General features: G+C 49.5%; 10 protein-coding genes across 10 annotated transcripts; 5 read left to right on the top strand and 5 right to left on the bottom strand.

Annotated features, from left to right (window-relative positions):
* Nucleotides 1–110: 110 nt before the first annotated feature.
* Nucleotides 111–4163, bottom strand: N7489_006461 (WD repeat protein; the record flags this gene model as incomplete). Its single annotated transcript, XM_056712211.1, has 2 exons — nucleotides 111–3813; nucleotides 3979–4163. The coding sequence occupies 2 exons, from the start codon at nucleotides 4161–4163 to the stop codon at nucleotides 111–113; spliced, it is 3888 nt and encodes a 1295-aa protein (XP_056565926.1).
* A 1603-nt stretch (nucleotides 4164–5766) lies between these two features.
* hmt1 (putative vacuolar ABC heavy metal transporter (Hmt1)) lies at nucleotides 5767–8668 on the top strand (the record flags this gene model as incomplete). Its single annotated transcript, XM_056712210.1, has 4 exons — nucleotides 5767–6111; nucleotides 6168–6367; nucleotides 6418–7329; nucleotides 7399–8668. The coding sequence occupies 4 exons, from the start codon at nucleotides 5767–5769 to the stop codon at nucleotides 8666–8668; spliced, it is 2727 nt and encodes a 908-aa protein (XP_056565925.1).
* A 721-nt stretch (nucleotides 8669–9389) lies between these two features.
* N7489_006459 (uncharacterized protein) lies at nucleotides 9390–10234 on the top strand (the record flags this gene model as incomplete). The annotated part of the gene is made up of 2 exons (XM_056712209.1): nucleotides 9390–9915; nucleotides 10032–10234. The coding sequence occupies 2 exons, from the start codon at nucleotides 9390–9392 to the stop codon at nucleotides 10232–10234; spliced, it is 729 nt and encodes a 242-aa protein (XP_056565924.1).
* A 345-nt stretch (nucleotides 10235–10579) lies between these two features.
* On the top strand, nucleotides 10580–12433 carry N7489_006458 (alkaline phosphatase; the record flags this gene model as incomplete). Its single annotated transcript, XM_056712208.1, has 2 exons — nucleotides 10580–12101; nucleotides 12153–12433. The coding sequence occupies 2 exons, from the start codon at nucleotides 10580–10582 to the stop codon at nucleotides 12431–12433; spliced, it is 1803 nt and encodes a 600-aa protein (XP_056565923.1).
* A 298-nt stretch (nucleotides 12434–12731) lies between these two features.
* On the bottom strand, nucleotides 12732–13259 carry N7489_006457 (uncharacterized protein; the record flags this gene model as incomplete). Its single annotated transcript, XM_056712207.1, has 1 exon — nucleotides 12732–13259. The coding sequence occupies one exon, from the start codon at nucleotides 13257–13259 to the stop codon at nucleotides 12732–12734; it is 528 nt and encodes a 175-aa protein (XP_056565922.1).
* Nucleotides 13260–14488: 1229 nt separating this feature from the next.
* Nucleotides 14489–16848, top strand: N7489_006456 (uncharacterized protein; the record flags this gene model as incomplete). Its single annotated transcript, XM_056712206.1, has 3 exons — nucleotides 14489–15165; nucleotides 15218–15919; nucleotides 15987–16848. The coding sequence occupies 3 exons, from the start codon at nucleotides 14489–14491 to the stop codon at nucleotides 16846–16848; spliced, it is 2241 nt and encodes a 746-aa protein (XP_056565921.1).
* Nucleotides 16849–17200: 352 nt separating this feature from the next.
* On the bottom strand, nucleotides 17201–18296 carry N7489_006455 (Clr5 domain-containing protein; the record flags this gene model as incomplete). The annotated part of the gene is made up of 2 exons (XM_056712205.1): nucleotides 17201–18107; nucleotides 18169–18296. 2 exons carry the CDS (start codon nucleotides 18294–18296, stop codon nucleotides 17201–17203), a joined length of 1035 nt encoding a protein of 344 aa, XP_056565920.1.
* Nucleotides 18297–19404: 1108 nt separating this feature from the next.
* N7489_006454 (uncharacterized protein) lies at nucleotides 19405–19730 on the bottom strand (the record flags this gene model as incomplete). Its single annotated transcript, XM_056712204.1, has 2 exons — nucleotides 19405–19606; nucleotides 19708–19730. 2 exons carry the CDS (start codon nucleotides 19728–19730, stop codon nucleotides 19405–19407), a joined length of 225 nt encoding a protein of 74 aa, XP_056565919.1.
* Nucleotides 19731–20493: 763 nt separating this feature from the next.
* On the top strand, nucleotides 20494–22131 carry N7489_006453 (class I SAM-dependent methyltransferase; the record flags this gene model as incomplete). Its single annotated transcript, XM_056712203.1, has 11 exons — nucleotides 20494–20523; nucleotides 20573–20631; nucleotides 20686–20742; nucleotides 20796–20825; nucleotides 20875–20916; nucleotides 20987–21062; nucleotides 21115–21155; nucleotides 21203–21228; nucleotides 21310–21496; nucleotides 21568–21996; nucleotides 22050–22131. 11 exons carry the CDS (start codon nucleotides 20494–20496, stop codon nucleotides 22129–22131), a joined length of 1059 nt encoding a protein of 352 aa, XP_056565918.1.
* Nucleotides 22132–22799: 668 nt separating this feature from the next.
* On the bottom strand, nucleotides 22800–24217 carry utr2 (putative cell wall glucanase (Utr2); the record flags this gene model as incomplete). Its single annotated transcript, XM_056712202.1, has 3 exons — nucleotides 22800–23545; nucleotides 23608–24048; nucleotides 24103–24217. The coding sequence occupies 3 exons, from the start codon at nucleotides 24215–24217 to the stop codon at nucleotides 22800–22802; spliced, it is 1302 nt and encodes a 433-aa protein (XP_056565917.1).
* Nucleotides 24218–26545: the final 2328 nt, after the last annotated feature.

The following is a 26545-nucleotide window of genomic DNA, read 5'->3' as shown; positions in this document are numbered from 1 at the left end:
TCGCGATTGGGGAATCAAATAGAAGTAGAAGACAAGAAAGGAAGAGAAGACGTAAAAGTAAGAACACGCGCTAATAGTAGTACATATGGAACGTTACCCAAGGTTCAAGCTCAGTCTTTCGAAGAAGGACCGGTGCGAGAGGAAACACTTTCCTTCTCTTGCTCGTTCGGGGTAACAAGTCGCACCCTCTTAGGCGACATAGCGCCGGGCGAAACCGGCGTTGGAGAAGAAGTATTGTTTGCCGAAGTGACCGGGCCAGCACCACTGCCACCGGTGGCAGCGGCAACGCCAGCAACGCCCAACATGCCGCGGACTTTTTCGACGGCCTTGCTTTCACCCTTGGTCCAGGGATCACGCTTGACGAGCCCGACACCTGCGGAGCGACTAGCAGAGTCACGACGCTTGGATTCCGCCTGCAGGGCTTGGCGGTTTAGTTCGCGACGTGGGCCAGGCCCACAGTCATGCGAGCAGCCGGCTGTGGCACACCCACCTTCGCTGGTTGAGATGTCGACGAGCCAGGTTGTGATGCAGGCTAGATGGCCGCCGTGGCCGCAACCTTGACACCATGTCCAGAGAGCAGAGCCTTTGGGCCGAGGTACAGTGAAGGGCCCGAGAGTCTCGATCTCGGACGCTGGGACGGGTTCAGTGGGAACTGAGGATCGTGAAGAATGGTTTGAAGTGGTTTCGGAGTCTGGGTCGGGACTCGTGACCGTAGATGAAACCCATTCTGGGGGTGGATCAAGGCTCATGCAAATAGAGCATGGTGCTTGAGGTGTGCTGCAGCGATAGCAGCGGCTGTTATCTTGGGTGGGATTTTCAAAGGGTCGCTGACACGTGTAACAGTAGACGTTGATGAATGAATCTGTCTGAGCGTACTCGTAGACGGCAGGGTATGTTGATACACAAAATAAGCGGAGCTCTGCTGCCTCGAGGTCCATCGAGTGCCGGATAAGGTGCTCATTGTAGGTTTTGAAAACCGTTTCGCATTCTTCATATGGCAAGACTTGTTCGCAGTCCCGGAAAAGAACGTGCAGCTTGTGGAGAAGATGGGCCGCAGCCTGAATGTCGACTAAGCTACTGCTGCTGTGGTAATATCGGACTGATTCTTTCAGAATCGCTTCGATACCCCACGGTTTCAAGTCTGTTCCGTCTGGCGTGAGTGGGATCTGGACTCGCGAGGTACCGCCTACTGAATAAGGCATGGTGTCGGGGTAGGGTGTATCATCTGGTGGGAAAGATTGCTGTCTTTCAAGGGGGGTTGATTCTGTGATCAAAGGGGGAGGGCTCGACGGGCGCTCCAAATGAAGTTGATCAGTCTCTGAGATGACTTGGTTAAAGAGCTCGTCCTCAGACTCCTCGCGTGTAGAAGCGAGAAGCGATCCTCTCCTCAGCGCTGCCGCAGATTGACCAGCATCCAGAGATTTGGATGCCTCAAATTGTCCAGTAGACGAGAACGACGCACCAATAGACTTGGAGGGGTGCGAACTATCGGTGGACGTAGAGAACATGGGAAAACTCTCCGAAGAATCATGTCGACTATAGCGCTCGGTACGAGGAGGCCGACTAGATTCCATTGACGATTCAAGAGTCAATGGTTTCTTGGGGAGTTGCTTGTAGTCACGGATCGCTGCACGCTTATCCTCCAGCTCCTGGTCATAGTCATCCTCGGAATTTTCCTGAGGGGAGTCTGCATGACCACGACGACGCCAATCTGCTTTGCCGGTAATTGCCCGAGGCGCAGATCGTTGCTCTATGTCCAAGTCTTCTTGCATGGGGTCCCATAGATATTTCGATGAATCAGCATCCTCGGTTGATGATTGTCGTCCGCGCGGCAAGGGTATACGGTCTGACATCCCCCAGCCATTATGATCACTCAAGACTGATGGCGGAAGAGGGTCAATGTCGACCGCTCCATCGCCCAAGGAGGGGATTTGGGAATCAGTGCTCGACCACGAGTCTTTCGGTGAGTCGGGCAATGGTCGCGCAAGAGGGGTGGTCATATTCGACGAGCTCTCAGCTTCCGGGACCGCTTCCATGACCCCTTTGAACAACCGACTTTTGACTCTGTCTTGTCGACCATCATCGGGCCGCGGCCTGTCTATCAAGCCTCCATCCTTGGATGACCTGTCTCTCTGGCCACCTTTTGTTGGATGATCTCTAGCTCTACGTTCGAGTTCTTGAAGAATAGCGAATTTGACAATTCTCCAAGTCTGAGCCAGTCTAGTCAGGGACACCTCATCTGCACATCCAGCGTTATGGTCCAGTGACTCGATCAAAGAGTTCAGCACGTCGGTCTGTGTTCTATGTTCACTGTCCTCATTCATCAACGGTGCATAGTGGCTTGCCAAATACCGGAAGACTGCTGGGTCGTTTGTAGCACCCGGAATACTTGTAATGATCCCCACCTGGCTAGGCATTGGGGTTGCGAGTTTGGCTAATGCTTGTTCTAGAGGGAGAACGGGTATGAAATCCACTGCCCCGGGTGGAGTACTGCCCAAGGATTTGGATGGTCGAATCGCCGCCGATTTGATATGCCGATTCCGAAGGGATGTGGCCAAAATAGCTTCATCGAAGATATCATCTGCGGGGCTTTGACTCAGTGATCTCTCACCGGTGCTGTCCTCGTCTTCTTCGGGCCGTAGAAATTCAGCGGCATTGACTCCCAGAGGACGTCGCCTGGGTCTTTGTTGACTGAACGCAACAAACTCGCCATTGGGACTCCAGGCCACGGAGCACATCGGTCGGCGATTGATCACAGTTGGCGCATACCGAACATCGGTCTGGGTAAAGGCCCCGGTCTCGCCGACAGTCCACAAAAGATCCTTGGAGCGCCAGAGCAGATCCGAGGCGGGTGCATCGTACCGATCGAACTCACGGAATGGAATGTGTGGGCGACGGAGATCCCAAAGGTGAACGCGTGGATCTTCTTTGTCGTAGGACGTGACAACCTGAGACGATTGCCATTCCCCCGAGGCAGGAGACTGGCCAACCCAAGAAGGAGGCCTCCATCGCACATTTGTGACCGACTGGGGCGTTCGGAATTGGAATGCAGGTTTCTGCCGTCGCTCTGCAGATGAAGAAAAGTCCCAGACCTTTACCTGGCGATCCGTGCCACCACTGACAATGTGCTTTCCATCTGGGTGCCAGTCCACGGCGAAGCATGGGCGATCATGAGCGGCAATTCTCATCAATGGGGCGTTGACCTTTCGATAATCCCACATCTGGATCGCACCGCTGTCTGAAGCAGTCGCAAATATGACTCCATCGTTAGGAGACCACCGGACGTCTCGGATGGCATCGCTATTGCCCTGGTACGAATGTTTGCTACCGCACGTGGAAGTCCCCCGATTTGCAGAGGCGGCTCGCAGATCCCACATCCGAATTGTGCCATCTTGACTGCCAGAGAGGAGCCAAGAAGGAAGATGAGGGTTGAAGGCAAGCCTGTGCACCTGGCGGTTGTGACCATGGAATCGACATAATTGGAGGCCGGGCCGCTGTAGGTCGTAAACCACAATCCGACCATTCGCGACTGCAGTTGCGATTATCCGGTCATAGTTGCCATGTGACCATTTTACGTCCTTCACATTCAATTGGTCCTTGTGTGGCATCGAAACGCCCGCATCATGGTGGGTAGACGCATAGCTAATGACTGCATTGCGGATATTGAATTCCTCTGACGAGCGGTCTGGCGAGACCTGGATGGTCTTGAGAATCTCCTTGCCTGCAATAACCGCATGTGTCCGCTCAGGCGAAATGTCCAAAGCCGTGATTGCGATGCCTGTTTTGTGGGTCACAGTCTGCGGTTCTCCTGATCTTTACAGAATCATATTAGAAAACAGAAGATTCTATTGGCTTAAATGCAATTCCCCGATCATACTAGCTCCGATGACCAAATGGCGGGGGTGGTGCATCCGTGAAAAACAAAGGGCGAAGCAGGGAAGTAGGGGTATCAGAGCGGTGTGAGAATGCAACACTTACAGTGATTTGGATCTGATCGACCGGGGACCATCCACACGACTGCTTTGGGGACTAGGTGGTCTCGAGCCCGAGAAGAAAGGTTGGGCGAATCTAGCTAGGGCATTCGCGGCGCGATTGGAGTACTTCTGTGGCGGAGGGGGAGGAGGGGGAGGGATCGGAGATCGCGAACCTGAGAGGTCCGACATCGTTTACAGCCAGGTCTCCATTGTGGCACACGACCACCGAATTGGAGTGAGAAAGATTGCGGAGAGTTGGAGATCACCGAAATGCAAGCGGTGAGGGAAAGATCCCTGAGGCACCGACTTCGGGACGATCTAAGCCTTACGGTTATCTGACATTGACGATTGACCATTCTAATATGTACGATATAGTATATAGTATCACTTGGTTCTTATGCCTCACATATAGGGCACCAGTCAGGTAGTTGTACTTGGTCTTTTTTTTTCCCCTTTATCTATGGATTTCTCAAATGCACCTTACCTTTTACCCTTTGAAGGCCATCGGGCCTGAACACATGTTAAGAGCGGTCTAGAAGACAACACATGAGAGAGATCAGATTGGAATATGATCTTATGTATTTTCTCCGAGGGTAACGTGTCCAAAGACCAAAATACCTACATATACAGTACTATCTATAAAGCAATGGAAGAATGCGATTCTGACTTGTCTTACCTCGACCGGGGCTTCGGGACGTGAGACACGAAACACATGGGGAAGATATATCCATATTTCATATCTACCTAGGTAGAGAGATCTTCATAGATGACATACAAAATATACGTACATATACGAAGAGTACTATGATCGGTGGCCAATCCATAATGAACTGCGCCCGAAAGTGACTAAAAGATACTAAGCAAGAGGCAAAAAGTGTGAGACATTCAGCTAATCACATACATCAACAAGTTCAAACAAACCAATCCAAGCTGAAGGTCACACACGGAGAAAAGAAGAAGAATTTAGATTTGACAGGGCGTTCAGATGATCCCATCATTCATGATTTTCATTCTTTTTTTTTAATTTATCTTGGCAGTTTGGTGAAGTCATTATATGCGCGGATTGTTCTCGATCTATCGATCGACGATCCATTTACTACCCCCTGTTTTTCACTCTAGGACGATTTGAACTTCGACCATTGGGCATGAAAGTCTTTAGATTCATTTAAATTTGTATATTATGGATTTTCTAAACATCGTAGACAAACAACTTCCTAAACGAGAAGGAGAAAGAAGATATAGATATAAAAGAGACCCTCGGAAGCTTGGGGGAGTTATACCAGTTGCCCCATTTTTATTTTTTTAGCTGCAGCAACCTGCAATCCACACCGTCATTCCAGGCATTTGGATGTTTATTCTTTATATTTAAACCCTTTTCTTTGCCACTTCGTTTTTTATACTTGGCTTAAAGAGTTTCCAAGGTTATTTCATTTCTGAGTCAGAGAAACCTTAAGAAGGCGAAAAAGAAGAAAAAACAGTAGGAAAAAAAAAAAAGAACAAGGGAAATAATAAGGGAAGAAAAAAGATTACATACATTTCTTTTCTTTTCCTATGTTTGCTTCTGCTTCTTCATCTTTAATTTACTTCTAAAAACATTGAAGTTTCCACGTGGAAATCCTATTGTTTCTCCAAACCCTTCTTGGGTTCCCCCATTCCTCGCGTCGATCTTTCGCCATACCCGTCCAGTCCTTTCCGATCCGAACCCGGCCTCCCTTTCTTTACCTTTCGTTCGAGGGAGGACTTTGTCATGGACTTTGTTTGAGACACTCATTTCTGGGATATTTAGTGGGCAATGGATCCCCATGCAGCCCTTGAGCTGCTCCAATACTTGCGCACCTCTTATCCAATCTTTCTTCTTATCCTCTTTGTCGTGGCCTTCGTGGCTAATACTACCATCGCTGCGAAGAAAGCTGGCAAGCATGAAGCTCAATACTTTGGCCCAGGAGGGCGGCCACTCCCTCAGCGAACTCGAAGTACCCCCGCCTACAGATCCCAGGAGTTCTCGCGGAACGTCAAACGAGTTTTCAATTTGCTCTCCGCGGCCGTTGTCTTGACCTTCCTTGCCGATGCAACTATCTATATCACACATGTGATGGTGGCCAGGTCAGAGAACTGGTGGCGAGGGCAGTCCTTTGTGGTACGTTCTACTTGAATGGTTTGGTGTCCCTCGACAGCCGTTGACACTTATCACAGGTTTACGTCGTCGGCTCCTTCTTCGTCTACTCAGTGCTGCTCATGGCAATGCTAGACACATCTCCCTCGCCTACTCTCGCCCAGTTTGTCTGTTGGTCGGTCGCCATCCCGATCGAATTGGTTATTGTTAGCACCTCCCTCTCTCAATCTACACCTCGGTTCACCATGAGCCAATTGTTGGAGACCCAGAAGGAGGTCGAGTCCGCAGGAGAATTACATTGTGGGAGTCCCTGGAAGTGGGATCAAACAGTATACGCATCCTTATTTTGTTTGCTCTGGTACTTCTCTACGCCTGCCAATCATTCAGTATGAAAAGCCACGCGAAGGCAAGTCAACGGGCGAATGGAGCCACAGAAGCTACGGGGCTTTTGGATTCCGGTGGTGCAGAAAACGGCAACGGCAATGGGAATGGACACGGGAAAGCCAATGGCCATTCATATGGCTCGACGAACGGAGCTCCTCACCCCGAAACATCCAAACCTACCGATCCATGGGTGCGTCCGACGACTCTTCCTTCCACTAGCTGGTGGGAGTACCTGAGCGGCTACTCGCTCTTTTTCCCATACCTGTGGCCGTCTAAGTCTCGCCGCCTGCAACTAATTGTCACCTTTTGTTTTGGACTCCTCATATGCCAGCGAATCGTTAACGTCTTGGTGCCTTACCAAATCGGACTTATTACGGGTTCTCTTGCGGAGAGTAGTGAGAGTGATGACTTCAAAGTGCCATGGATTCAGATTTGCCTGTATGTGGTGTATCGATGGTTGCAGGGCAGCCAGGGCTTGCTCAGCTCTCTGCGTTCTAGCCTCTGGATCCCTGTGAGCCAGTATTCTTACATGGAGCTCTCTACCGCGGCATTCGAACACGTTCATAGTCTCAGCTTAGACTTCCATCTCGGAAAAAAGACCGGAGAAGTCCTGTCCGCCCTGAGCAAGGGCAGTTCGATCAATACTTTCCTTGAACAGGTCACCTTTCAGGTTGTGCCAATGCTTGTTGATCTTGTGATTGCGATTGTGTTCTTCTTGGTCTCCTTCGATGTCTACTATGCTCTAGCTGTCGGGATTTCCACCTTTGGTTATCTCTACGTCACTATTCGCATGGCCCAGTGGAGAGCCGAGATCAGAAGACAGATGGTCAATGCCTCCCGACAAGAAGATGCTGTCAAGTAAGTTCGGAACGAGGCTATTCATTATTCATCCGAGATATGCGTGGGACTAATTTATGCTCCTTCTAGGAACGACTCCATGGTCTCATATGAGACAGTGAAATACTTCAACGCCGAACAGTACGAATTCAACCGGTACCGGGGCGCCGTGCGTGACTTCCAGAAGGCCGAATACCACGTGCTGTTCTCCCTAACACTGCTGAACACCTGTCAAAACACCGTGTTTATGATGGGATTATTGGTAATGTGCTTCATTTGTGCATACCAGGTTGCTACTGGTCAGCGCCCTGTAAGCAAATTCGTGTCTCTACTGGCGTATATGGTCCAACTCCAAGGCCCGCTCAATTTCTTTGGCACGTTCTATCGATCCATCCAATCCGCGTTAATCAATGCCGAACGCCTGCTAGAATTGTTCCGTGAGCAGCCAACTGTGGTCGATAGCCCCCGTGCCACACCGTTGGCTATGTGCAACGGTGACATCAAGTTCAAGGATGTTGAGTTTGCTTACGATTCGCGCAAGCCCGCGTTGAACGGCCTTACCTTCCACTGCAAGCCGGGAACCACCACCGCCTTAGTTGGTGAGTCTGGCGGAGGCAAGTCCACCGTCTTCCGCCTCTTGTTCAGGTTCTATAACTCCGGTAATGGACGCATCTGTATCGATGGACATGATGTACAGGATGTCACGATCGATTCACTCCGTCAGCATATTGGTGTGGTGCCTCAGGATACTGTGCTTTTCAACGAGACTTTGATGTACAACTTGAAGTACGCCAACCAGGACGCTTCAGATGAAGATGTTTACGAGGCTTGCCGGGCCGCCAGCATCCACGACAAGATTCTTGCTTTCCCCGATGGCTACAACACCAAGGTTGGAGAGCGTGGCCTACGGCTGAGCGGTGGCGAGAAGCAACGTGTGGCTATCGCTCGCACCATCATTAAGAACCCTCGCATCATTCTCTTAGATGAGGCAACTGCAGCTCTAGACACAGATACCGAGGAGCATATCCAGAGGGCGCTCTCTACTCTTTCACAGGGTCGCACCATGCTGGTGATCGCTCATCGTCTCAGCACCATCACTACCGCGGACCGCATCTTGGTCTTGTCAGAGGGTCAAGTGGCCGAAAGCGGTACCCATGAAGAGCTTTTGGCTATGAAGGGTCGATACTACAGCATGTGGCGTAAGCAGATCCGCGCCCAAAAGGCTATGGCAGAAGCTCAGGTCCTAGCCGAGCGAATCCGCACTGCAACCACAAGTGATGACAGCTCCAGTCAATCGGATGAAGACCGCAACCTTGTTCGGTCGCCAAAACAACTAAATCAGCAAGGCCTGAACCGCTAAAATAGGGACAGGGAATGACTTGTTTAACCTTCAACATGTCCATACGTTTTTCCATAACAAGAAAGTACCCAGAGGCAGTACTGATCGAAGGCAGCGTGATATGAAGTTTGATGTCGCATATCGAGGGGTGACACTCTTTTTTCTCTGCTTATTTGTCATTTTCCGGTTTGTTCTCCAGGTATCGTCTTCTTTTTCATCATTGCATTTCTTTTCTTTTTCTTTTTCTTCGTTGGCGTTTTGGGTTTACGACGCGTACGATGTTATCGTCTCTCTTGTCTTTGTTCCATATGAATCCAGGCGCAGAGAGTCAGGGTTGGGACTCCTGCAAAATCAAAATAGATTAATCGATAGGCCCAATATTAATAAGAAGAATTCAATTAACGTGGACAATGGCTAGTTACTTGTTGCCTGCATTGATACACCAGGGTTTCCACTCAAGTCCATGCCCACTCTACAGAGCCACTCTCGGTTTTCCTTGAATGCCCAACCGTTCTTATTTCTATATAGTTGCTATGTGTTAGGGCGTGATATGAGTAGCCTCTTTGAAGGAACATTAATGCGTGTAGGCCAGGTGTGCCGCTAGCCTCTCTTAGCCAAGACCCCGGAGCCAGAAAGCCTTACTTCACGTGACACTAACCACTATCCGAGCCACTACATCACTACAAGGCTACATAATACAGAAGCAAACCGAACGAGTCCCTCTATCGAACATACCGCATCAATGCATTCACCATCGCCGCAACTCCTGCGCGTCTTGCGTACCTCCCTAGTCAACACCCGTCCCACCTCGAATTTGACTCGATTCTGCCAGATCCCATCAGCAACCGCAGCACCATGCCTAGTCTCAAACCCTAGCCGCCGGAACTATAGCTCACCAGTCCGACCAACCCGCATGATTCCTCGCTCGCATGCGCACAAACCCGTCAGCCGCGACCGCGGCCCGGAGTCCAAAGAGGACACCCAGACCAACTTCGATTCGTTGAACGTGCTGGGCAACATCCCCGCGCCGACGACGGCCATTGACGCATGTCTTGATTCTGGGTTCCACCTTAACAATGGTGTCAAGCTCACCGACGGCAATGGGCTGTTGTTGGTCGGCGGTGAGGCATTTGCGTGGCGGCCGTGGAAGGCTGTCGAGGGCGCAGAGAACGATAGTGTTGCTAAGGATGCTATGCTCAATTCCAAGGGGCAGTTTGAGCTTGATGAGTCAGTCTGGGGGTTGTTGAATCTTGTCTGGCCAAAGCCTGGTATGTCTTGTTTTTTCTTCTTTCTGATCCCGAATATATGCTTTCACCCACGGATATGACATACTTAAGCTTGGCCAAAAAATTGTTCTTCGATTTTCTAACAGTTCGACGAACAGACATGCTCATTCTGGGTGTTGGTGGCACAATGTTCCCGCTCTCGCCCGAGACTAAGCGTAACATCAACTCGTTGGGCATTCGGGTGGATATCCTCGATACCCGGAATGCGGCCGCGCAGTTCAATCTGCTTGCTACGGAGCGCGGTGTAAATGAGATTGCCGCTGCCATGATTCCTATTGGGTGGAAGGCTAGGCCTCTCTAAGGGTTATGAGTTATCTTGAGTATGGCATGTACTATATAGATGGTTTAAATACATGACTTAGGCCGATTCAAAATGAAACAATTCTGCTCCTTACATTCTCCGGTCGCACGGAATGGTAGATGTAGTTTTTATACATTGCATAGTTACATCTCACGCGACCTACCTAGGTAAGGCTGTGATGCAGGAACGTGACGTATCATGTGAGCCCTGTTATCTTATCCTTATCTCCTCCTCCGCCCCCAAGGGTCCACTTGAGTCAATCACAACCTTGGAACGTCGCAATCGAAGTTGTCGACCTCCCTACATCTGTCTTCACTCTTTTCTTATTCTGTCTTTCCACCAGCTATGGCGAGGGAAGAGTCCCTCGTACCTCCCCGTCTATCCTCCGATGACGGCTCCTCAGTCCGAAATGAAGAGGAGGACTACGCCCTTCTGACTGGGGAGCGAACGGACCATGAAGACAAACGACGAGCCTGGCCTTCCTGGCGGGAAATTGGAGCATTTTCCTGGGCCGTTATTGCAACGATTCTGGTAATTGTACTGGCTGTGATGTACCCACACAACTCAGCGGAGCCTCACAACCATCACTCATCAAATACGACCTGGGGCCCTGGAGGCAAGCCGACGGGCAAGCGGAACATGATCTTCATGGTGTCCGACGGCATGGGGCCTACTAGTCTCTCGCTGACTCGAAGCTTCCGGCAATACACGGATGATCTGCCATTCGACGACATTCTTGTCTTGGATAAACACTACATTGGAACTTCGCGAACACGGTCAAGCTCTAGCTTGGTCACAGACTCTGCGGCTGGAGCGACCGCGTTTTCGTGCGGTCGCAAGAGCTACAACTCTGCGATCTCAGTGCTTCCCGACCACTCGCCTTGTGGAACTGTGCTCGAGGCAGCTTCGTTGGCGGGGTATAAGACAGGCCTGGTTGTGACCACTCGCCTGACGGATGCGACTCCAGCATGCTTTGCCGCGCACGCCAATTTGCGGAACTACGAAGATTTGATTGCCGCCCAAGAAGTTGGTGAGCATCCTCTCGGCCGGGTAGTAGATCTTCTGCTTGGCGGTGGGCGTTGCCATTTCTTGCCGAACTCACAGGATGACAGTTGCCGTGGCGATGATCATGACTTGCTCAAGGTTGCTTCTCAGAATGGGTTTGGCTATATCGATGACCGTGCGGGCTTTGACAGCCTGAAGGGCGGCGATAATGCCACTTTACCGCTGCTAGGCCTCTTCGCTAGCGGGGATATCCCGTACGAGATTGATCGACGTTCTCAAAATGATACTTATCCCTCGTTGGAGGAGATGACTCGCACTGCATTGAAGGCCATGAGTAAGGCCACTGAGGACAGTGAGCAAGGGTTCTTTATCATGATCGAGGGCTCTCGCATCGACCATGCTGGCCATGGCAATGATCCTGCCGCTCAGGTTCACGAGGTGCTGGCATATGATAAGGCCTTTGCTGCCGCGCTAGAGTTCCTAGAGAATGACTCCACTCCTGGTGTGCTTGTGAGCACATCTGACCACGAGACCGGCGGTCTTGCCGCAGCACGACAGCTGCACAAGAGCTACCCCGAGTATTTGTGGCTTCCGGGTGTCCTGGACAAGGCAAATCACTCTGGTGAATACCTTGCGGCTCGACTCAAAGAATACCTTTCTGGGCCGGGTAAGGATGCCAAGGATTCGGCTAAACAGTCTTGGGTCCGGAAGACTCTTAAGGATGGGCTTGGCATCGATGATGCTACAGATGATGAAGTAGATGCCTTGCTCCACCCGGACCCCCAAATCGCTACTGAACATGTGTTCACGGACATGATCAGTCGTCGCGCTCAGGTCGGCTGGACTACTCATGGACATTCTGGTAAGATAGTCTCCAGCAGTGACCTATGATAGTATACTAATTCTGTTATAGCCGTTGACGTGAACATATACGCGTCTTCTACCAAGGGTGCTTGGCCGTTGGTTGGCAACAACGAGAACACCGACGTAGGAGACTTCCTTGCGGACTATCTTGATCTGGATGTCGACAACGTCACGAAGTTGCTACAGGACACCAAGTCTGGAATCTTGCAATCATACGACTGGATGGGCGATCGTCTAGGCTTGAATTTCCATACTGAGGGACTAGACACTTACCATGGAGACTTCAGGAAGCGATCTCCTGATGATTGTGGATGTGGTGCTGCCCACTAAACGGCAGTTAACACTTGACATTTGCCCATCCTGTTGGTTTTTGTACTAGGCGGCACTGTGAATATTTCGGGGTTTCGTCATCATCATACATATCCATGGAAACGCAATTAAAACCTCGCATTTACTCGAATATCCACGTACTGCTGACAATGGCGTTGGTATTTTGAGTGCTATTTTCTCCTCGAACTTCCATATAGTCCAGTAAAACACCTTCAATGGGATCCTACACATATCACTTCATCATCAGACATTTGCATCTCCAGCGACAAACCCATATTCTAACAAGCGAAATTCGGTATCACAGGGCCTTTGTAGTACAATCAGGACAGCTCTCCACCAAATCCATCATCTGGTGCACGATGTTACTCTCCAAAATCTCACTCAGATCATTCACATCCGGACAAAGGGTGGTTTGTCTCATGGTACTAGCGGGCACTGGACCCTGAATGTGTGTGAAGCCAGGGATTGATGGTCGAGCAGCAGGTTGTTGACTCCATGGTGGCTGGCCCTGAGCATGCGGATACTGCATAGGCAATCCATTGGAGAATTGATCCTGAGGACCAGGCATAACCATCTGAGGACCATGATGACCCAGGTTATAAGTGTGAAAGTGTTGCTGTGGATAATTGCTCTCTGCGATCGAAGCACTTATGATTGTGTATGGCTGACAGGTAGGACAATCGGGGTCAAATGGCAAAGCGTAGTCTCTGCGCTGGTCTGGGTCGTTGATACGGTTTAGTTGGCGGAGGATCTCGCGGCAAAAGAGGTAGAGCTCGAAGCACGTATGCTTGCAATTGGAGTAGTGGGTTTCGACAAATAGACACATGTTGAACTAGCTCGTGTGTCGTTCACACGAGCCTGATTGCTCTTTCTCTGTCTGTCTTGAGAGAGTTTTATTCTTTATTCGTGGAGTCCGAGGCAGAACCCTGTTTGTGCTCGATGTTGGTTGTATCCTTCTGTGCGAACCCTGGAAGGGCGGTTGGTGGATTGTGATGTGAAGTCTGAAATGCCTGCGGTCTGGGACTAGCCAGGATGACTTTAATTATCATGTGGCAAACCTGGGGTAACTTGATGTTAGAACATGTCCTAGAACAGAAGTTGGAAATTCCCTACACATACGAAGAAGGGAATTGCGCAATGATAAAGTAATCCTGCCCTTGATAGAGCAATAGAGCACTGTTAATGAATCTAGCTTCATACAGCAGTGACAATGAAGCAAAAGTGGGCTAAAGAACCAAGCCTTGTATGTTGCTACCCTGTTTACTTTCCTGGAGAGAGCTTTACGTTCTATATTACCTTGATGTAAGTGACCATATGTCCTACAAGATGTTAAGAAAGCGAAAAGGATCATTATGGAAAGCAGCATAATGAGATAAAGGGGAAAAAGAAGGAGTCAAACGGAACAGACAAAGCCAAACTACTAAATACCAGCTGTGATAGACTTCAATGTTCCTACCCGTGGACATCCAGAGAGTTATATGAAGCTATCACGAATGAAAAGCGTACAAGCTACCATACCATGCCTTGCTCAATGCTATATCTTGTAGTCCAGATTCTCATATCGAAGGCAATAAAATCTCTTCGACAGCCATTAACTTCATTGGAATGTAGTATATAGAAACAAGAAGAGAAAAGACTGCTTAGTTGTAGCCATCTCTCGACATAAAAACGCTATATGGCCTCTTCCATGTCTCTAGAATAGCCTGATGCAAATGGAGAGGCACTTTCGTTTGTTCCATGGCCTTATCTAGGCAAATTTTTAAGATGGTATGAACCTCAGGTGCACAGATCAGGTTGTATCATCCAAGGTGGAACATTCGAAGGTCGCAGTTGCTGGGTGAGACCAAATAATTCAATGTCTACGCGTATTTGTTCCTCGCGTGCTTTGCCCTTTCACTGTTTGTTCACATGCAGCTAGCCTTCACATCGCCCATTCACTTTGCTTCACCACTCATTTCGAATCTATCCTCGATATCATCGGTAAGATTCGAGCCCCATTAACTGTTTGCTCCATCAGTAGACTAAACCCTGAAAACAAGAACAACAGCTTCGAAGATGGACAGGTTCCTCCAGGACCCAGAGGGCGAGAAGCTCTTGACCGAGCACAACCGTGCCCTCGAAGCTGCCGAGGCCCTCAGGGGAACACCCTTCAAACCAAAGATGACACGGGATGAACTCTTGAAGCAATTCAAGTATTGGCAGAGGACGAACAAGGAACATTCGCGCCGCCAAAGTAGCGGCAGTGCGGTGCATGTCTCTTTTGCCATTCCCATCTACCCACCGTGTCTCGCTCCGTTGGAAGGCCTGAAAAAGGTCATGCTGAAAGATTTGCTTCTTGAAACTCATCATAGGGGCTCTTACATTCTAGTCAGATCAATTACCCAGGCCGAAAGCATGGGTGCGGTGATGGCCATTGTGGAAGACGAAGAGAAAGACGCAATCTCGCTCCGGATGCTGAACGAGAAGCTCCGCTGCCAGGATGGCTGTGTTGACAAAGGGCAGATCTTACTTGTGAAGGAGCCATATCTGACTTCCATGTCTGATACTGAATACGTTGTCAGAGTTGATCATGTTTCTGATATCATGTTCATCCCATTTTTCGACGAGATGGTCCCATCAGCTTGGCGAGAGCGGATTCCAGAGCATGAAACCTCTCAGTGGATGGCCAGGGATTGGCTAAGCATGGGTAACGAGTACCTCAACCGAGGAAAATTCTATTCTGCCACTGAATGGTAAAGTCCCAGTAGAATATTCGATAGTCAACAACGCTGACCACAATGATAGTTACTCCAAAGGATTGGAGTGTTCGCCGACAGAGGAAGAGAAGCATTACCTCCTGTACTACCGGGGCCTGGCCTTCTTCCAGGTCGATGAGTGGGATGCATCTCTGCGCGATCTCGATGCCGTTCCCCCAGGCCCGAAGTCCGACAAAGCCCTTAGGGGCAAAGCCCAAACCCTGTACCGCCTGAGAAGGTTCCGGGAAAGCTGCGATCAATTCACGAAACTCTGCAAGAAAAACCCCGAAGACGTCAGTGCCAGGAACGATTTTCGTGAAGCTATTGCGCGCCTTGTCGAGCAAAAGAAGGGCATATACAACTTCAGCAAGATGCAGGAGAAAGCATCGAAAACACACCCGCCACTCTTGGACCATGCGACATGGATTGGCCCAGTGACAGTCAGCCAGACAGAGTCTCAGGGACGAGGCCTATTCACAACAGAGGCAGTCAAAGTCGGCGATTTGCTTGTCTGCGAGAAAGCCTTTGCATACGCAACCGAGCACCATAGCAGGCCAAGGTGGAGCAGCACCCTCCATGTCAACACCGAAACGCGGACGACCGCCCGAGGAGGCCAACTCGCACTCGCATCGTTGATTATCGAAAAGATTTGCAAAACCCCATCATTGGAAGCAGCAATAACTAACCTCCATAGCAACGGATTCAGACAGGTCTCAACAGGCCTCGTTGATGGCAAGCCGGTGGTAGACACGTAACTAACACACGAGACACTCCCATCTTAAATATTCAAAGCTAACAAATGCTCTTCTTACCTGCAGATTCCAAGTCGCCCGCATAATCTCCCTCAACAGCTTCGGCAGCCCAACCTCTTCGAGAGGAGACCATATCCACGACGCGCGCGACGCAAGCGGTAGCCCCGGAAGGCTGCACAACTGCGGCACATGGCCCTATGCCTCAATGATCAACCACTCATGCATGAGCAACGCACACTACGCATTCATTGGTGACATGATGATCATCCGCGCAGCCACCGATATCCCTGCAAACACCGAACTAACAATCTGGTATCTGCTCCCTGCCCCGGAAAATCGGCCCATGGACTTCCGCCACTGGGGCTTCGAGTGCTCCTGCACTATCTGCGTCGACATCAAGGCGACCGAGCCCCATGTTCTCGAGATGCGGGTCAGACAACACGCGCAGATTGCCATGGCGCTGAAAAAGAGTTCTGAGTACAGTCGCAGCCGTGCTGAAGTCCTTATTGATCGTCTAACTGAGACGTATCGGCGCCCGTTGGAGCAGGTGCTGCGTCTTGGTTTGTGGGAACCGCTTATTCTGATTGCTGGGGTTTATGACAGCTTAATGCAGCAGGATGAAGCTAGGGAGGCTGTTGTTCAGGCTCTCGCGGCGGTTGGGTTTGTGATTGAGGGAGGCGTGGAAGGGCCGCTTGTTGTGAAGAAATGGGGGCTGGCTATGGATAATCTTGTTATCGCGTGGATTATTCTTTGGAGGACTCTGCTTGGGGTTGCGCCTGAGAGTGCAAAGCAGGCGGCACGATATGCTCGCATGGCTTACTTGATTTGTGTTGGGGAGGAGGAAAGCTTTGATGCAACCTATGGAATGAACTTCAAGGTGGCTCACGAGCCTGTTGAGGAAGGCGAAGTGGAAGGATGGGTGGTTTAGGGCTTGTGGTTTTGGCCGTATTGTCAACCTCATCATTGCGATCACCGTGACGGACAGGAACATTGTTGCAGTGATCCCAGTTCGGAGTCAGATTTAGTGATGCAGCGGGAAGAAGATGATGCTGAAGACGAGCATGACCCTGGCTGGGGAGAGGCTAAAACATATGGGAAAGCGACACTCCAGATTATTCTTTGTCTGACTCTCCTATTGAATGCAATTTGAACAAATACAATTAATGCGAATGCCAAAGTCCAGGACAAAGAATATTTGTTAGGTTTGGTGCCTTAAATACGGGTCAGAAATGGGACTACAACGCATCCCCCCCGTTAATGAATCCAATTTCTTGTCGACATCAGAGGACTTCAAATGACAAATAATCAACACCTCCCCATTTCTCGACCACCTTGATTCGTGCTGGGAAAAGGGAATACAGCGACAATGTGTCTGACCGCATGGCTGCGGGTGGCAACTGGCCTTGATATTGTAGGACCTGCTGACCCAACAACAAGGGCATGGTTTCGTGGTTTTTAGACTTCCGTGTCAACTCTTCATACTGCGAGAACTCGATGAGACTAAGTAGGAAAATACGACCGGTTGTCAATAATAGTGCGCCACGGTGCGACTGGTCCCAGCTTGGGACACATCTTGCCATAAGGTCGAGGAAACAGCCCAAGAATAGGTCACTACAGTTCGCAAATGCTTCCTTGTCCAAGGTCAAATACTTGGATAGTAGTAGAAACAGCGGATGCGCCATAGTCAGAACGATGCCGCTTAGGTCGCGAATATACTTCAAAAATGACCATCCTAAGCTAGGCGAGATGGTGAAAAGTTGGAAAGCGCCCATGAAGATTTCAGAGGTAAGCAAGGGACTTTCTGTCTTGAGGTTTGTTTTGCAGGCCTCGAAACAACCACCTAGTAGTCGAAACCCGTCCTGTAACCGTCCTCCTTTGAGAAATATTCTGACTGTCGTAATCTGTGCCAACCAGTCGCTATGTTGGAGCGAGGCCATGAATGTAGATGACACCTCCCATCGCCCGCCAGTCGAGCTCACATTGATGTACCTCTCTAGAATCTTCAGGCAATCCAGCACTTTCTGCTGGGAGGCCGGTGCTCCGAGCGCTGAGTCTACGCTAGGCATTGGTCGCCTTGGGGCTCGGGACACAGTAGCGTCATCTACGCTTGCAGGTGGTATCTTGTCGCTCCGCTTGGTGTATTTGCTAATACGCCATGTCTTCAACCGCGCTTTATACATTCGCGCTCTATAGAACGGATGGTTTAGCTTTTAAGCCAGTTGAACTTGAATACAGACGGCGCTCTTACGTAGCTCGGAATTGGTGTTCTCGTTGCATGTGCTCCATGACTTCTGCAAGGGACTTTTGGCGGTAAAAGCTTATTATAGTGTCCCTATGTTTGGTCCAGTCGGCCTCGGTGGCCCATTTTGTGGGCATTGTCAAAGATGTCTGAGCTTGGAGTGGAAAATGATGTCTGACCTCAGTATTGGGGAAGGGACGGAAAAGGAGGACGAGTTCAACTCGAATTCTCCAGCCCTGGAGGGCTGCTTCTCTTACCCAGCCAATTAAGGCTCGTATTGCGTTGTCAGATACCCCCTCTTGTTATCCACCGCGATTATCGTTCGGTTCAACGCTAATGCAGTGTACTTTTACGCCAAGACCTCATAAGTATATGGCCCAGATTGTATTATGTTGAACATATCTTTGGAATCATGTACAACATACTTCGTATAAAACAGAATGCTATTCAACTTTCCTTTAGTCTGGGCCTCCAGCTTTGCACCATGTCTCTTATCACCACGTAAGTCTTGTGAAGGCGGAGTAGAAGAGGGCTTCGGAGCCGGTGTACATGAGGGACCACGTGCTGGTGACCAGCAGGGTCAGGAGGAGTTTGCGGCTAGTCCGTGAACAGTCCGGAGGCCATTTTGAAGCTCGCTTGCTTAAAGGAAAGCAGTGGATTTGAGCGGTGGAAGAGTGAGGGGCTATCTATTATTGTTACCTATGGGCAGAGTTCCTACGGCATCTTACGGTCTGACCCGAACAAAGAGGAAAACCTGACTTTAAGCGCCCTCATAAAAGCGGCGGCAGCCTCACCTATATGAGGGCCTCTCACACCACTAGGAAGATAGGCCGGCCCAAGCTCTCGTGGATAATCCCAGCCATCCTTGCAATTGCCTTCAAACCAAGCCCTATCAAAGTTATCAACCTCATCCGAATCCACCCTCATCTGCCTAACCACATTCCTGCAGCTGAGCCTCCGCGTCCTCGATAAACGCATGGGTCACCACACAAGCAGCGTGATACATCCAGTACGTCCTACATAAATTATCAGAGCTTAAGGACGATTTCTCTTCGCGCGTGCCTACGTTTTCCCCCTCCGCTTCTTCGCGCATTTGTAAGAAATCTGCTAGTTCCTTCTCACGCCACTCGACATCCTCTAGCGCCGAATAATTAGTCACACGCTCTAGCGCCCAAGAACACGAGTAATATCTATATTCGCGAATAGCCCTTCGTCCTCAAGGACTAGTGAGTCGGGTCCGATAACTTAAGAGATATCCATATAGTCGTTCCACAAAATTTGGTGGGCTTCTTCGTTTTCCGCGTCGTAGTTCGTGCGGATCCACATGCCCTCGGCCCCTACCCATACTTTATAACCGGCGGCGTAGCGGCGTAGCGAGTCTGGGCGCAGTGGGCGGCTGGGCGGGCGCGTACGTCTGTGACTCTGTTCTAGTGCGGCTGTAGTAGGGCTATGATCTAGGATTAAAAGATCTATAATAGGAGAAGGAGCGATAAAAGTGCAAACAGGAAAGAGCCGCGAAAACGTGGTAATCAAAACTAACCTCCCTACCCATCGTCCCAAGATTCAGCCATTGGCGAACGAGACGCTTGCGCCGCTGGTCGGGTAGTTCGTTAGGCGGGCGAGTCCGGGTAAGGAGTATCCCATTGTTCCTGGGAAACGTCAATCACCTTGATAGCGCATGAAACATTAGGTGAGGAGTTACAAGAAGATAGAGGTTGAGTGGGAGAGCCCCCATGAGGGAACTGGGGTCTGTTCTTCAGGCAATCCTTCTGTGTAGATATGAGGGGACATGGCGCATTTTATGTTGATAGACCTGAGGTGTGGTTCTCCGCGTTATCGGATGTCACGAGACAAATCCCCGAGATTCCGCCGACTGAAGGTTCGGTCCGGGGGCCGAAGTACAACATAAACTACAACACATAGTAAGGGTTAATTAACTATGGGCATCAGTAGATGGATAACTCAAGTTATCTTAAGGTATATACATGGATGTGCTTATAATATACAATATACGTATATGGACTTCCAGCCATGATTTCCCGTGCCGCTTTATGAAGGGGTTCGACATGGCAAGTATTTTAGACCACAGGGGGAAATATTAGCATAGGTCACCAGTATTCCGTGCTTCCCCTCGTACTTCTTTTGGGTGAGTTCATATGTATGCAACCTAATTTGGTCATACTAATCCGCATAGGGCTCGGCTCACGTTGCTAGTTCAACGGTTGTGGACCTCCGGCTTGTGGTCCCGTCCCGTCCTGACACTCTTACACTCCACCTTCGCTTTTCTCTCTTGACAGTGTTTTATCTTCCAGCCTTTGCAGGAGTGTCGAGACTATGGCTGAGAAAATGGATCAAATTGCGGTGGTAAGTGGTAATTCCCTAATCTGATGTGGGCGTTCTCACTCTCGCCTAGGACCCAGATTTCTACGCTATGTCCACTGGCTATGGCATGGACCCGCAGGACCTTCAGTCGTGAGCGCCACTCGGAATCATATATATGGTCAAATTCTTACTTCCAGTATGTAGGGATACCACCTCTCTTGCTTCCGCGATTGCGAGGGGACGAGTGGAAAACGGCCGAAGGTCAGTATATTCCCCAGTTTGAAACCGATCCCTAAGACTGACCCGTTATATAGATACCAAGCCACGAAAGAAGATGACTACTGGTTGGTTCCGAAGCAAATAACTTGTTTTACACAAAGTAACAATATCAAGGGGTCCCTCTGATGAGCAGCAATTCGAAGCATTTGAGATTGGGTAAACCGCATCCTATCCCCACACTTCCCATACTCGCTGGCTAGAAGAGCTATGGTATTAACGAACTCAGACATATGATGTTTCTCGTGCTAGATCACGATCAGCTAAACCCTCTTTTCCGTGCCCCTATCGGCGATTCGCCTAAGGTAAATTTATACAAAGGCCATCCTCGAACGTCCCGCTGACTACTGAATATAGAATATTTTGGATATCGGAACTGGCCAAGGGAGTTGGGCAATGTGAGTCGAACGATAACCCCTTTTAAGAGAGTCTAACAAACCCTTAGTGATGTGGCCGATCGCTATCCATCAGGTACTGAATTTCTCGATTCTAAACTTTCTATTTCTGACTGGACCATTTTTGACTGAACTATTATTAACTGAAACCAATCAGCCACCGTCCGCGGAGTGGATATCTTCCCCCCACCCGTGTCATGGATGCCTCCGAACTGCCTCTTCGAGGTAGATGATGTCCTTCGTGAGTGGACATGGAGAGAGCCCTTCGACTTTATCCATATGCGCCTAATGTATGGCGCATTCCCTCCGGATGGATGGCACGAACTATACAAACAAGCCTACGAGTGAGTTTCAATCCGTATACTAATCTACTTCTGAGACATCGCGCCCTAATTTCTTACCTATTTTGCAATAGCGCCCTAGAGCCCGGTGGTTGGATCGAACAAATGGAATTAGACGTGCGAGTCTATAGCGATGACGGTACCTTGAAGAAGGAACACCAGCTATATGGGTGGGGCGACATGTTTATTAGATGCTCTGAGCGAGCCGGGCGGTCACTCAGAACCCATGAGACGATGCGCAGCGCTATCGAGGAAGCTGGGTTTGTGGACGTGCATGAGGAGAAATATAAGATTCCTATCGGACCCTGGGCTAGGGATAATGCCCTAAAGGAGGCCGGACACCTTCAGTATGGCCATTGGAACGCTGCTCTCGAAGGTTGGGCGATGTGGCTTCTTACACATTTTGGAGAACCGGTACCATGGTCAAAAGAGGAGGTGCATGTGTTCCTGGCTAAAGTCCGCACGGAGCTGAGCAGTCCACACATTCATGCTTATGAACCTGCGTAGGTTTTCTTTTCAATCGTATAACTGAGTGTTCCATGCTAACAATTTTTAGGAACCGCGTGTGGGCAAGAAAGCCTACCAAGGAGGAATTGGAAGAGAAGGAGCCAAATATTAAGGCTGAGACATCGCCATAAGGATGTCTTGGATCTTTGTGGCAGGTGGAGATAGTCATTTTTGGCGTTCACGGATTCTGTGATCAATCTGTACTCTCGACGTCCATGATGGAATAATGAGATGTCAATTCGAAGAACTATTGCTTCTCGACAAACTGCCGTAGTTGTGGGAGAGCTAATTATGTATTACAGGGACGTCCACCTGTACCTAGACAGGGTCCTCAGTTTTACCTGCGATCGAATAACGGAAAGGGAGTCATGGAGTGCAGTCTGAAAAATATTGTATATATGAACAAAAGATCAAACGGACTTGTAGTTATTTTCCAGTCATGTGCAGGGGATCAGAAGCGGTACGTGGTATAAATCAGAAAGAAATTGACAGAGCAAGACCGGCCAAAAAAACGCCGGGTGGGTGTATATCGAACAGAAAATGGAGGAAAAGTGCAGATGCGAATGCAATCGACCATTGAACATCACGACCTAGTGAAGGAAGACGTGAAAAAAAAAAGATACAAGGAACAAAGTGATTCATTAGGTGATTTGTTCAAGGTCAGTCAGAGACAGACACGAAGCGAAGATGCACAATAGTCAACAAGAAAAATGTACCCGATGCTGTGCAATAAGCATGGCAAGAAAGAAGAAAATAAAAGTGATGAAACGCTGATATATAGATCAAACCAGCAAAACATTTACAGAGTCACAAGGACAACAAGGGCCACCAGGACACCGAAGAGGGAGCCACGGAGGACACGCTCGTTCTGGCCAGCCGCACCGCTGTCCTGGGTAGAAGATCCCTGGGTGAAGCCCGAAGTGGAAGTCTCCGAGCCATCGGCGGTGGAAGTGCCAGAGCCGGAGTCAGAGGAAGTGTTGTCACCGGACATACCGCCGGAGCCGCCGGAGCCGGTGGGGATGCTGTTGGACGCAGAGCTGGATGAAGAACTGGACTTATCAGCGCCGAGATCCATGTCAAGGCCAGTGGCGCCGAGGGAGGCAAGGATGGTGGAGTTGTCGGTGATAGAGATATCGCTCTCCATGGCAGCGGAGTTGGCGTAGATGTAGGCCTTGTCGCCGGTCTTCTTGGCATCGGAAGGAGCATCGTAGCACTTCACACTGACCTCGCCGACGGTGGCATAGTAGTAGCCAGATTCCTCAATGTCCTCGCTCTTCCAGTCGATCTCACCACCGGCCCAGTCGATGGTGCCCTGGGCGTTGCTGGCCTGGCCGGCGGGCCAGAGCGACATTTGAAGGCGAGCGGGTGTCTGGGGGAACTCGTACTGCTTGGAGGTCTCGTTGTAGGTGTCGGCCTTCTTCAGGGTGCGGTGCACGGAGCCGTCGACGATCCAGTCCACCTTCTCAGGGGTCCAGTCGATCTCGTAGGTGTGCCAGTCATTGAAGGTGTCCTCGCCATCCACGGTGATGTTGCCGCTGTTGTGCCCTAATTCATCAGATCAGTATCGATTATTCGGATTAGATGTTTCTTCTCTTGTCTTGACTTACAGTCCAGAACACCCTGCCAGTAGTAGTTGGTTTGCACCGTGGTCAAATCAGCGCCGACCCACTCGTAGTCGATCTCGTCCTTAACATCGGACAGAAGAATGAAAGCGGTAACGACACCCTTGCCGCGGGAGCTCTTGAACTTTCCGGAGACCTTGCCGTACCAGACGTAGTGGTTGTTGGCGAAGAGAGTACCGACACTGTTGGCAGGCATGGTCATGATCAGATTGCCATCCTCGGTCTTAACCTCCTTTCCGCTGTAGGTCCAGTCGGCAGCGCTGGCGTTACCAAGGTACTTGTCCTGAGTGACGGCATTGTCGAGGTTTTCCCAGGTGTAAGTCTTGCTCTCGCAGACGGGCATAGGAGCGCAGGAATCGAGAGAGAATGAGGCGAGAGGGTCGCAACCACCGAGACAGTAGGCACCAGTACCACACTCACCATATTCTGCATTGAACAATCTGTTAGCTATGAATTGCGATCTGGAGGATTATCACTCACGGGAGCAGCAGGGGTATTTCTCCTCCTTGCACTGGCTGCTAGAGTTGCACTTCTGCGCGGCGAAGGCGCTCACTGACAGCGAGGCCAGGAGCAAAGGTGTCACAAAGCGAACCATTATTATGTACTGTCTATATGTACAGTGGAAATGACAGAATATCGAGGAATTTGAATCCAAGCCACAGGAAATGAGGGAAAGTGTGGGGAAGCGAAAAAAAGGGGGAAATAATGTAAGTTAAAAGGTGTATATAAACGAGAGGCAGCAAGTGAATATAACACTGCAATGGCGAGGAATTATAACAGAACGAAAGCAGTTCTGGAGTCGCTGGAAAGAGAATGAAAACGGAGGGGAGGCGAATAGTTATTAATATGATATTCCATCTGGGCATCCCCTCTGAAAACATGGAAAATGGAAAATGGAAAACGGAAAAAACAAGAAAACATGAATTGACATGATCTAACCCAATCAGGATGGACTCCGTCAATCCTGGGAAGGTAGGGTCCACGGCTCGGAGTTAAAAGGGTCAACTTTCTAACCTTGGAATGATTCTGATTGGCTGTCTTTTCCCTTTACTTTTTTCTCAATTTTTAATTTTCCCTTTTCCTTTGTGGAGAGGTTCGGGGATTTCCGTCTGTGCGTGGTATTAATTAGTATTAAATGGTATTAAATGGTATTAGATAGTCATCCTTGTATTTTAAATTAGTATTGAGCAGCTGATCCCTGATGATAGCCGGATTTAGCGTCGACTGGTATGACAGAACAGAAAGATAATCCCATCCCTGCGACAGACCAATCTTAGTTTTTAGTTAAATTAATCTATCTGACCAATGACTCCCAAAATACCCCGAGTCCATGCGTGACGTTGAAAGTGAGACAGCCCCAGGTGTTTGCGGTGGAAATTGTAAAATGAATTGAATACTAGTGCGAGCATTGGTACTTTTCCACTTTCCCTCTCTCTGCGGAGAAAGCACTTTGCATTGATCGACATGCGGTTCGGGTAATGTCAACATAATTGTGGTACTCAATATCGAACTTCATATGTACTCTATGGAGTGCAGAGTACATTTTGTTGTTTTGTACAATATTGCACTTTGTGCACTTTGATACCCCTGGAGCCGGACCTCCGATATCCGTTTTGTGGGTGTCTTAAGCCGAACCAATTAGGCCGTTCGAAGATAAATGTGGCCATTGAGACAAAGAGGAATCAGCCCCAAATTTCGATAATATTACTCCATGGGACTCGCATTAGTCTGCCACAAGCTTCCCAGAGCTCGCTACACTCAATATCCCCTCTCGGCGCGCTCGGCACCAAGCGCCCGTATTTCACACTAGGAAGCTCATTTCGCCCCCAAGACTTGTGGAATCACCTCCCGCCTATTAAAACGGTGAGCCAAGACTATCTAACCTTATCTGCCTCGGCTGTCAGCCAGTCACCAGGTACCGGCGGACACACCAAGCACTGGGCAGGGGACGCAGATCGCTAGTGTTGGGCACGGGCGTAAATTGACAGATCGTGGTTCTTTGGCTCAATTCTCGTTCTCGGTTACGTGGCTGAGATAAGGGGCGACCTGATAACGGACAAGATAAACATAACCCGACTTTCTTCACCAGCAACCGACTGTTTCCAGGTATCCTTCCAGAAGGAATGTGGCAAATCTCGGATCTACATGCATAAGTGACTACAGACACGTCATTAGATCTACCCCGTATGATATCTCGTTATGTACACTTTGGAAGCCAAGGGATGTGTCATGTGTCACGATGGAATGTAAGGGGATTTGAGTATTGGTTGCTTTTGCTGTAGTCCAGCAGGTTTCTATCAGACTGCATTGTACGGAGATGGTGGCATTGGAGAAAGAGCAGAAGTCGGTCTAATTCGAAATATGGAAGACACGTTTTCTCCAATATTGAACCTGCGCGTCAAATTCCATGAGTGTGTTGGGTTGCCTCTTCTAGCTTAATGCCACTTATGACTACTCTACAGTACTTGTTCGTACTTATAGGTTAAAACCTCATGTTTGAATAATAGACCTCCCGTTGAAAATATTAAAAGGAAAAAAGGCTTCGAAACAAGGAAGTAGTAACCCATAGAAAAAGAACATAACTTTACAAATGAATTGATCAGCGCATTGCTCTATACCAATACCAGGAAGTGGTTGGCCAGCACCCAACGTTTAGACGCAAGGCTGTGATGGCAGACCCAAAGAAATCGAGGTCTTTTTAGCAGCTAGTATTTGTCGCCGTTCTGCTTCAGAGTGATCCTGAAAGAGTGCGAAATGCTGCGCAGAGCGTCCCTGTGGACAACGAGACTACGGAATGGGATTGTCAGGATTATGTGCTGGAGATCCTTGACAATTTAGAGGAGGAATTTGTTTTAGATTCGGATGATGAGGATTACATTGACGCCAGGCAGACATTGAAGGACAAAAGAGGAGCAATTGTTTG

This window comes from Penicillium chrysogenum (assembly GCF_028827035.1).
Source record: "Penicillium chrysogenum strain IBT 35668 chromosome Unknown utg000004l_segment0_segment0, whole genome shotgun sequence".
Taxonomy (NCBI): domain Eukaryota; kingdom Fungi; phylum Ascomycota; class Eurotiomycetes; order Eurotiales; family Aspergillaceae; genus Penicillium; species Penicillium chrysogenum.
The sequence above is the reverse complement of the archived record's forward strand: the minus strand, read 5'-3'. Positions and strand labels throughout refer to the sequence as shown.